Source organism: Rhyacophila brunnea, unplaced genomic scaffold, assembly GCF_057557595.1.
Source record: "Rhyacophila brunnea isolate RB1 unplaced genomic scaffold, BYU_Rbru_1.0 scaffold_11, whole genome shotgun sequence".
Classification (NCBI taxonomy): Eukaryota; Metazoa; Arthropoda; class Insecta; order Trichoptera; family Rhyacophilidae; genus Rhyacophila; species Rhyacophila brunnea.
This window is the reverse complement of record NW_028232763.1, coordinates 44,611,022-44,623,185: the sequence shown is the minus strand read 5'-3', so window position 1 is coordinate 44,623,185 and position 12,164 is coordinate 44,611,022. Positions and strand designations below refer to the sequence as shown.

The following is a 12,164-nucleotide window of genomic DNA, read 5'->3' as shown; positions in this document are numbered from 1 at the left end:
GTGGAATCAGTGGATTGATACAGGTTGATGACGATAATGACGATATAAATGGGTAGGTATATAAAATCACAAATTTAAAAAAATATTGCAGTTTATATGACCAAGAAGAGTAGAATTAGGTTGGGATAACCTTCATCCAGCAGTGTATTAATCTTGCTTGATGATGATAATGACGATATTATGAATGGGAAAATATAACATCAGCAATTTTGATAAATATAGTAATTCATATGACCGACAGAAATTCAAACAACTTAGAGAGGCCTTCATCCACCGGTGGATTGATTCAGGTTCATAATGATAATGGAAATATAAATAGATATAATATATAATCAGCGATTTTGATAAATACAGCAATTCAAATGACAGAAAGGAGTAGAATCAGGCATGGGAGGCCTTTATCCAGCAATAGATGGGTTCAGGTCAATGATGATAAGGACGATAGAAATAGGTATAATATAGTAGTAGAATCAGGTTGCGGAACTCTTCATCCAGCAGTGAATTGATCCTGGTTGATGATGATGACGATATGAATATGTAGATAAATGTAATATCACCGATTTTGATAAATACAGAAATTCATATCACAGAAAGGAGTAGAATCAAGCTTAGGAGGTCTTTAAGTAGTGCATTGGTTTAGGTCGATGATGATGATGATATGAATATGTAAATAAATATAATATCACCGATTTTGATAAATACAGAAATTCATATGACAGAAAAGAGTAGAATCAGGCTAGCGAGGTCTTTATTAAGCAGTGGATTGTTTCAGGTCGATGATGATGATGATGATAATGATGATAATGACGATATGAATTAATATGTAAATAAATATAATATCACCGATTTTGATAAATACAGCAATTCATATGACAGAAAGGAGTAGAATAAAGCTAGGGAGGTCTTTATTAAGCAGTGGATTGGTTTAGGTCGATGATGATGATGATGACGATATGTATATGTAGATAAATATAATATCACCGATTTTGATAAATACAGCAATTCATATGACAGAAAGGAGTAGAATCTGGCTAGGGAGGTCTTTATTAAGCAGTGGATTGGTTCAGGTCAATGATGATGATAATGATAATGACCATATGAATATGTAGATAAATATAATATCACCGATTTTGATAAATACAGCAATGCATATGACAGAAAGGAGTAGAATCAGGCTAAGGAGGTCTTTAAGTAGTCGATTGGTTCAGGTCAATGATGATGATGATGACGATATCAATATGTAAATAAATATAATATCACCGATTTTGATAAATACAGAAATTCATATGACAGAAAGGAGTAGAATCTGGCTAGGGAGGTCTTTATTAAGCAGTGGATTGGTTCAGGTCGATGATGATGATGATGATGACGATATGAATATGTAGATAAATATAATATCACCGATTTTGATAAATACAGCAATTCATATGACAGAAAGGAGTAGAATCTGGCTAGGGAGGTCTTTATTAAGCAGTGGATTGGTTCAGGTCAATGATGATGGTAATGATAATGACCATATGAATATGTAGATAAATATAATATCACCGATTTTGATAAATACAGCAATGCATATGACAGAAAGGAGTAGAATCAGGCTAAGGAGGTCTTTAAGTAGTCGATTGGTTCAGGTCAATGATGATGATGATGACGATATCAATATGTAAATAAATATAATATCACCGATTTTGATAAATACAGAAATTCATATGACAGAAAGGAGTAGAATCTGGCTAGGGAGGTCTTTATTAAGCAGTGGATTGGTTCAGGTCGATGATGATGATGATGATGACGATATGAATATGTAGATAAATATAATATCACCGATTTTGATAAATACAGAAATTCATATGACAGAAAGGAGGAGAATTAGGCTAAGGGGGTCTTTATTAAGCAGTGGATTGGTTCAGGTATATGATAATGATGATGATGATGATGACGATATGAATGTGTAGATACATATAATATCACAGATTTTGATAAATACATATATTCATATGACAAAAGGAGTAGAATCAAGCTAGGGAGGTCTTTATTAAGCAGTGGATGGATCCTGGTTGATGATGATGATGACGATATGAATATGTAAATAAATATAATATCACCGATTTTGATAAATACAGAAATTCATATGACAGAAAGGAGTAGAATCTGGCTAGGGAGGTCTTTATTAAGCAGTGGATTGGTTCAGGTCAATGATGATGATAATGATAATGACCATATGAATATGTAGATAAATATAATATCACCGATTTTGATAAATACAGAAATTCATATGACAGAAAGGATGAGAATTAGGCTAAGGGGGTCTTTATTAAGCAGTGGATTGGTTCAGGTATATGATAATGATGATGATGATGATGACGATATGAATGTGTAGATACATATAATATCACAGATTTTGATAAATACATACATTCATATGACAAAAGGAGTAGAATCAGGCTAGGGAGGTCTTTATTAAGCAGTGGATGGATCCTGGTTGATGATGATGATGACGATATGAATATGTTTTTAAATATAATATCACCGATTTTGATAAATACAGCAATTCATATGACAGAAAGGAGTAGAACCGGGCTAGGGAGGCCATTATCCAGCAGTGGATTGGTTCAGGTCGATGATATAAGAATGATAGAAATAGGTATAATATCACAAATTCGTTAAACCGATAGTAGTAGAATCAGGTTGCGGAACCCTTCATCCAGTAGTGGATTGATCCTAGTTGATGATGATGATGATGATTATGATGACGATATGAATATGTAGATAAATAACATTAGAAATTCAATACTGTCAAGAATACAATCAACGTAGAGAGGCCTTCATCCAGCAGTGGATTTATTGAGGCTCGTGATAATAATGGCATTATATATAGATAGGTAGATAATAATATTATATCACTGATTTTGATAAATATAACAATTCATGTGTAAGTAAGGAGTAGAATAAGGCTGAGGAGGCCTTCATCCAGCAGTGTATAGGTCAAGATTGATGATGATAGGGACGATAAAAATAGGTAGATATTATACAATATCACACATTTTGATAACTATAACAATTCGTATTAATTTCTTTCATTGTTTGCAATGGCAACTTTTTTAGGAAATTAGTAGCCTAGGTAATTATTCAATAACAAAAATAGTGGGTGAACAGCCACAAAGTATTTTAAAAAAATCAAATTTGGAATATCACATTATCTATGAAATGGCCGTCAGTGGCGTACCCCGCTGTCAAAAGATATTATACGTATTAAATTGTACCAAAATTATGGTTTTTTCACCGGAAAAAAGTGCGCCAATGCCTACATTACGATATTTGAATAAAAATAATCGAATTCGTTTGTCAAATAAAGGATTAGAAGGTCTTAAGCGACAAAGACGTCATTCTGACAGGCGTGGACGGTAAATATGGCGATCGTATACGGTGTGTAAGAAAATATCGGATATAAACGTCAAGTACCTGTAAAATCATTGAAAATTTGTGAAATGTGGTCAATTCAAACGGTAGATGAATCGGTAGCGCACATTTCGAAGTGAAGATGTAAAAATAACAATAAAATGTCGCTTAAATGAGCCGTTAGTGAATTTTCCAAAATCTCTTAGGATAATAATAATGAAAGATTATTGTACCATATATAAATAAACTAAATTTCCGTTTACAATAATTAATATAATATGGCATCCTCACAATTGTGGCTTTTCTCGTAATAAATACGGGCAGTTAAGTACTCATTGCTTTTTATTTATTATTAATATGGTAAAACGAACTACCTATATTACATTATAGTCCACAGGCAGACTACAACGGTATGCTTATTTGTCTTACTCATAATATTGTTAGGCTATTCTTTTCAATGGTGGTTACGTTCACTTTCTTCTTCTTCTTTTTCGATGGCGCTACAGCTCAAGTCGAGCCCTGGCTTCCTCCACCGCCATCCTCCAGCCGGGACAGTCCTCCGCACGTCTTTTCCAGTTCATGATTTTTAGCATCTGGTTGGCATCTTTTATAATGTTGTCACCCCATCGTGTGCATGGCTTTCCCACTGGCCTTTCGCCCCTGGATTTCCTTCGAGGATCTTCTTCGGTATCCGTGACTCAGGCATGCGCTGGACATAGCCTGCCCAGTTCAGCCTCTGGAGTTTTATGAAGGTGGAGAGTTTTGAATCTTGGTATAAGCGGTATAGTTCCGTGTTGTACCTAATTCTCCACTCCACTCTCAAAGCAATCCACCATTTTAGCTGCTTTCACATTTAGCGTCCATGACTCGCACCCGTATGCAACGACTGTGCGTATGACGGTTTTATAGAGCCGGGTCTTAGTTTTTCTGTGGACATTTCTGGATTTGAATATGGGCAGCAATGAGAAGTACCATTTATTTGCAGCGGTTATACGGGCGTTTATTTCTTCCAGTTCATCGTTCTCTTTTGTAATATTGGAACCCAGGTATGTGAACCGGTTGACAACCTCAAATTAATGGTTTCCAAAACTGGAACTTTGGCCCAGCCTAATGTGATTTTGTCGGCTTTGTACCATGACTTTAGTTTTGTTTTCATATACTCTTAAGCCAATCTCTAGTGCGGCCCTTTGGAGATGGTCAAATTCTTTCTTCACAATCTGTATGGATCTGCCCATCATGTTGAGGTCGTCTGCGTAGCCAACCAGTTGGCTCGGTCTGCTTAATATTACGTTCACTCTATTGTTGTTGAATTTTTTCATGATTATTTTTCTCTATGGAACCAATCTGATATTGTAATTATAATTAATTGCCAAAAGCAAAGCCAGTTTGAATTTTGTTTGAGATTCCCACCATTTTAACCAGATGCGCTGTCTTAACGAAATCGAATAACGTAGCCTTTTTGAAATCATATAACTGAGAAGGATGAGTGATCAGATTAAGGCGAACAGGTTTCCATTCAAAATATAGTTCCTTTTCATTTGGCCTGAGAGAGCTAGTTTTAGAACAATATTGTAAAACATAGGTTGTGACAAGTCGCAGTTTGTTTATTATTCAGGCTAGGGTTACATTGTCTCCTATTTTGATCGATGGCGATAGATCGCCAGGCATATGGCGGGATAATTTTAATGTGTATTTTAGGGAATCTTATAGTGGTGTTGCCAACTTGCCAACCATAAATAATACAATTGCAAACTGTATTGTGTCTATACGATTCGTTGGAATACCTACTGTAACTCATTGGCGAAGGGTGGAGGTAGGCTGTCAATATCCGACATAAATAGTGCACATTAAACTCTGTCAGTCATTCATATTTGTTTTTATTGAACGAAGACTACAATTAATATACAGATGGTGTTGGTTAGTTTTTTTTTTTAAATCAAATCAATTAAACGTTGCCTTAACCAAACCATAATAGTTTTAGTATGTTATGGGCGATTCGAGAAACTAGTGCACACATCTTCGATCCTACTGACTTGTTTTCGTTGATTTAAGAATACATGTTACACATGTTGTTGGATAGATTTTTTTAAATCGTTGAGCCTTGCCTAACCTAAACCATAGTAGTTAATAATTACAAGATAAAAAGAACTTTTTATGTACAACGTTTTTAAATATTCTGTTGAATCATATAAACTTGACTTGACTAGCTTAAGCGATCAAAAAAATTTGTACTTGATAAAAATAATACTGAAATGTCATTTTGACATTCATATTGATTTCCATAGTAATGCACGTATATATTAATAATTTAGTTGCAAGGACCCCAGACCCCTCTAGCAACCAATAATGGTGTCGAAATAACTTTTCATACAAAACAGAATTAACTGAAAATGAATTCAATTCTACTTGATGATGGCTAAAAGTATTTAAAAAATGCATTGTCATCGTGTTCTGATATATTCTAAAAGTTTCAAAGGTCTAGCTACTCGGGAAGTTAGTTAAAAATCGATTACAAGATTTGTACCGGACAAAGAACTACCGGACAAATAAGAATACGAGCTAAGAAAAACGTTGTTAAAAAAATATTATTTTATCTATATAATATCTAATAATATGTATGGTTTAATGGCATAATTTTAGATATTTTATAGATGGATAATTATTTTTTGACGATTATCTATAATTATGGCTTAGTTTTCGCAGTGATTAAATTAATATCAGTCTGTATCTATAAGTATTTCTTCAATTTACAGATCACCATCTGTAAATTGAAGATATAGTTTAATGAAAACAAAAATACGTATGATTGACAAAGTTTTTTGTGGAATATTTACGTCGGATCTTATAGCCTACCCTCACCCGTTGCCACTGCTATAACTATAAAAATATAGAAACTATAGAACTAGAGAAAATATTAATAGAAATCAGAAAATTGATACGACATATTAATTAAATGTCTTTATTGTTTGTGTATAAGCGTGCTCCACAAAAAGTTGTTGATAAGTATTTTAATTCATACATCAAAAAAAGGTAACTCTAAAAAACTACAATGAAAGATAAAGATAATTGTTTTTTCTTCTTTTGTAATTAGTCAAACAAAAATATAATAATAATTATTATATTATACTACGTATGCAAGTCTCGATATTATTAAAAAATGATTTAAAATTTAATAACATACTCGTATAATATATGAAATTATTAAATTAGAGTGTTGTCAATGAATGTTCATTATATTACTAGACTTATAAGTAGTCACATATTTTCTAGAATTATGTAAATATTTTCTACACGAATCACTGAATATAACAATATATTGTATATCAATAGTACGTACAATTATTTGTCATACATCAATTTTATATAAATTTATTAATTAAATTATGTTTCTTGTAACTATTCCAAAGAGTTTGAACAGATAAAGAGAAAGCCTGTAAAAATCTTTCTATCATAATACCCATAGCGTTTCCACGATGTTTTTCGATTGTAACTATAAAGAAATTATCATTCTATGCATTGATCTAAATAACATTGTATAAAGACGTGTTTTAGGCTTTTGATATGATTGTGTATTTTTCAAATGCATGCCTGTCCGCAGTTGTGAAATTTGCTACAAATTAATCTAAAATGCTAAGAACACAATTATTTAATAATTTTCGTTGAAACCTTTTTTAACTGCGTTTCATATTATATAGATGATTTATATTCTGCATATAAAGGTTTTCGACATCTTTGACTTAACATTCATCAAATTTAAGCTATCATAATAGTGTATTTATATTCAAAAACCATTAAATCCAGCTTATCTCAAAATTGTAGATTGTTGACATAACCTATTTTGAAACCAGTAGTTTAACGTACCTATTTGTTTATTGTTTTTTATATTCTTTAATATAAAGATGTAAATATATTTTGTTTCAGATCTTTGGACCAATCATAATAATATGACTTTTACGAGGAAAGACTATTGAACAAAAGCCAAGCTTTATATTGATGTGTGTTGAAATGCATTGTTAGTGGTTAACGTTTATGGTTTAGCGATAATTATATAACATTTGTAATGTTATAATCTACAAATTAACGTCAAAAATATTGGCAAAGACATTGAATAATAAAATAGTGATCAACGAAAATTTATTGAAATGATTTGATCGATTCAATAAGATAGGAAAAATAATTATTTTTGTCTATCAGATAATAATATAGTGATAACTGATAATATTTGTTTTTTTAATACACGGTATCTAATAATTAATTATAATATGTTTATTATAAAATATCAATGGACTTGATATTTGAGATTAACAGATTATGTATGAAAGGGAAAACCTAAAAGTAATATAATATCTACAAGAAATGTTTATTCAGTAAATATATTTCGCTTTTATTTATAAGTTTTGAAATCAAATATTATATAAAAAGGACATTATGATATATTTATAGAAAAAAGAAGTTTATTATATTGTGAAGCATCGCGATTATTTCAGTTCCACAAAATCTGTCTTTCATTATTCGGTATTCGGGACTATGTGGTTTTAAACAAAAAGGTATATTTTTGTCAACTAAATAAATGCAGTATAAAAAAAGGTTAGTTCAAACCGGGATCCAATGATCGAAAAAAAAAACAAACACTATCTAGTTGAACGCAATAGTTCTTAGATATATTATCATGTCGATATTATAACATTATTTATACGACACGGCACAGCGCGGCACAGCGCGGCACGGATGACACAGACAGAAATTAAAGACGATGCTAATGATAAAGTGACTGTTAGGTTACGTAGCTATATGACTATCAAACATGTAATTATAGCTCCATATCAGGTGTTTATTGCTAGAATAAAATCAAGGAGTGACTGGACATGAGTAAAGTACGCGAAAATATAACGCTGGTCCTCGGTGAATGCAACAAAATGCGGTGGGATATGAGTAGAAGCCAGTGACACTGGCTAGCTGCGGATTTCGAACTGCTTAGCGACTCGCATACGGCATAATTATCAAAATCACATTATAGTTAATTTTAAATTAATGTGTAATTTTCGACTCTCCCTTCAGAGTAAATAAATCAAATATAAATGTTATTATATTACGGATTTTTTCCGAAATATTGTATCCTCTCATACCATGATTCTGTAAAAAATGGTATTTGTAAGTTGTCGAAGTCTTAGTATTAAAATTAATTATATTATTTATAATGTTATATTGTTATGAAGTGTGGATTCGCTATTTGTATGTGTTTTGTTTACGTTTACCAACATAGGTACTGTTATGTTTATTATACCTACCAGTTTTATATGTAAATATTATATAAATAGAACTATGGAATATGTGAAATAAAATATATTATACGTAGATAATCAACATAATATTATAATTAATTGGTGCATCTCACATATAAATAATTACAAGATAAAAAGAACTTTTTATATACCACGTTTTTAAATTTTCTGTTGAATCATATAAACTGGACAATTCTATGTATTAATAAATACTTTTTTTTGTATTTGATAGAAATACTGAATAAATTTAATATAGAACACTGAAATATCATTTTGACATTTCATATTGATTTCCATTGAAACGGACGTATATATTAATAATTTAGTTGCTAAGACCCTCTTAGCAACCAATAAATATAATAACTTTCCATACAACACAGAATTAACTGAAAATGAATTCAATTCTGCTTAAAGATGGCTAAAAGTATTAGAAGAATGCGTTGTAATCGTGTTCTGATATATTCTAAAAGTTTCAAATGTCTAGCTAGTCGGGAAGTTAGTTAAAAATCTTCAATCGTCCAATACAAATCTTGGACAAACAAGAAAAAATTTGTACTGGACAAACAAGAATACGAGCTAATAAAAACGTCGTAAAATAATGAAAGCAATATAAAGATTCTTATGGGTTGAATAATTTTATTCATAACTCAAGAAAGAGATGACAAGACCAACAGTAAAGTTGTTGTTTCTGTTTCATCTTAAGCCATTCATGAATCGCCGCATGTTTAAAAATATAAACAGTTCTCGTAACACGTGTGGCTCGTATCTTCACAGATGACCCTCGCGTAAATACAAATTCGGCTCGTGACATAAATACGCGAAGAATGATCGCGGATTGTCAGTGTGTTTGGAGGAATAGCCGCGCGAAACCGGTTTATATACCATAATTAAAATAACAGCTGTGTATAACAATATAATTATGAGGAGTCTATGGGTGTTTTTTGCCATAGCTCTGACAGTGGGTGTTGTGACTGGATCTAAGGATTCAGACATGGTAGACTGGTGGAAGACTGCTCAGCTATACCAGATCTATCCGAGGTCTTTTAAAGACAGTAACGGAGATGGAATTGGAGACATCAAAGGTGAGATATGACTTTGTTGTGTTGATTTTTTATTTCTATTTTTATTTCAATTCGGTAACCACGTGGTCAGAACATAACGATTCGTCTATGCTAATAGAACAATCTTAAAAAATTTACCGTTTTACGCTATTTATTGGGTTTGTTCGCTTTTCGAAAAGATCACTGTAGGTATATATTATTATGCTATATTGCAGGAATAGTGAACCTATGGCACGCGAATGTTTCATTCTTACATTTCTTATATTGAATAAATTCTGTTGAATAAATGAAAAATTGCGTTTTATTCAATCAAACAACAATACGAAATAGTTTATTATGTTAATATTATTATTGTGAAGTTGACCATTGAATTTTAAATCGTCCATTAAACTCCTGAAGTATGTCCTCTAGTTTATGTATAAAAATGTAATATTTACATAAAAAAGTAAGTACATAATATTTTGAATAATTTGCGGCCGTAATCGTAGTCCAAAGCGTAAGACGATGGCCTTTATTGTCTCGGGGTTCGATTATCTGTGAGGTTTTCTGTCATTTCTTTAGTTATGTGTCTTATTATTTGTTTCACTTATTTACTAACTACACTACTGTTACCGAGTGTCTTTGGATATTCTAGTGCTCAAATAAAAATGATACGATATATTATGTATAAGCATGAATTAATATATATATTTTTATATTAAATAAATAAAAATATTAATCAGATAAAAACTTATTAACAATGAGATAACGGTATTAATTCTATATCTTATTTTTTATAGAGTAACCTACATACACAGTAATTTCGATAAGAATACACACAATGTACCAAAAGTAAAGACCTTCATAACAATATATTAAAGTATGTACCTACATACCTGCCAATTTAAACGATTTTAAAAGGAAATTGAAGAGACACCCCTCATAAAATATTTTGTTATGATTACGGTAATTTCTATTTATTACATAATGATTTTATTCGTTTTTTTCTAGATTATATTTTTAATGTCAATACTAACTATAAGTAAGTACCGCATACGATTTTATTATACATTATCACAGTTAGATACTAATATTCTTTATAAAATCAGGTGTTGATTTTGTTATAAATATCAATGAAATATTAATTTTTAACTTACAAAAAATCAGTTTGCCAAGAAACCAGTAAAATAACTTTAATATATAATATGTATTAATAGAAAACTACAAAAATATAATATTGTATCAGTGCAAGTTTGTTTTTTCGAATAAAATGAAAAAACTTCGTTAAACCAGTATTAAACGTTCAGTGTTGAAAAATATTTTTAAATTATCAATAACCTAAATGTACAGTTAATACTTTGAATGTATTCAATCAGGGTTGCATTTACAAGACTAAAGGGGCTATGCCTAAGGCCCCGCACTATTAGGGACTACAACGTACAAAAAATAATTTATACAATAAAAAATTGAGACAGTGGAAACATACTTCCTCACCCAGATTGATAAAATTACGTGGGTTATTTCAGTCAAATGATAATATATTCCAAATGCTAAGAAAAGTAATATCGTAATAACATGGTTAAACACAATTTGTGGACAAATAAACTATATTATGAAAGTCACGTGTTACATTTTAATTATTCTTTTTAGGACTTGAGCATGCGTAATAAAAGTTACGATTTAAATATATATATAATAATTTTCAGGTTCCTACAAGTTTTTAAATAAACTTCATGGCATCGATTAACATATTATTTAATGATCTTATTACCTTGTTATAAATTACATAAAATAGTAGCTATATATCGACATAGTTTAAAAAAACTTCAATAGTCCTGTCGGTATTAGATAATTATCAGCAAGGAAGATAGTCAAGTCAATAGCTGAATTGGTTAAGGTACTCGCATAGCAGACGATAGAAGCTACGGTAAACGTCCGCGTGGTAAAAAAAACAAAAGAATCCCACTTGGTGGAAGTTTGATTTAAAAATTTTCGAAATATATTATGTATTTTATCTATTTTCTACACATCCTTATATCGTATGGACCTTATAGGTTGAGCAAGTGGCTGACATCGATTTCTCGTAAAAACAAAATCTGTTAATCCTCGACTCTGTGGAGGCCCATATCATCTTATTAGGATCAGACATGGTCGGACTGATACATCTTTCACATATATCAATCGTGAATGAAAAAATCAAATTATTAGCAATATGAATTAATTATCTAATTTTTTAAATTATTAATAACTCGACAATCTGCTACAGCCCAGGAAACAACGCCACACAGTTTGTAAAGCGCTGGTCTCTAGCCTATCATGCTTCATTGATAATTATTTTGGACAAGAATTTCCACAATTTCGCATAATATTTACTTGTTTACAGGAGTACACTGGTTATGAAGTCCGAGTGATGTAATACCATTTCAACCGTAAACATGACAATAAT

At 31.1% G+C, this 12,164-nt stretch overlaps 1 protein-coding gene across 1 annotated transcript in view; it reads left to right on the top strand.

Annotated features, from left to right (window-relative positions):
- Window positions 1-9,518: 9,518 nt before the first annotated feature.
- The window catches only part of LOC147078747 (maltase A1-like), a 30,140-nt gene continuing 27,494 nt past the window's right edge, over window positions 9,519-12,164 (top strand). Inside the window, exon 1 of the mRNA XM_085957684.1 lies at window positions 9,519-9,760. Coding sequence (XP_085813810.1) covers window positions 9,598-9,760 — 163 coding nt within the window. The 5' untranslated portion in view covers window positions 9,519-9,597. The remainder of the gene's footprint in view (window positions 9,761-12,164) is intronic.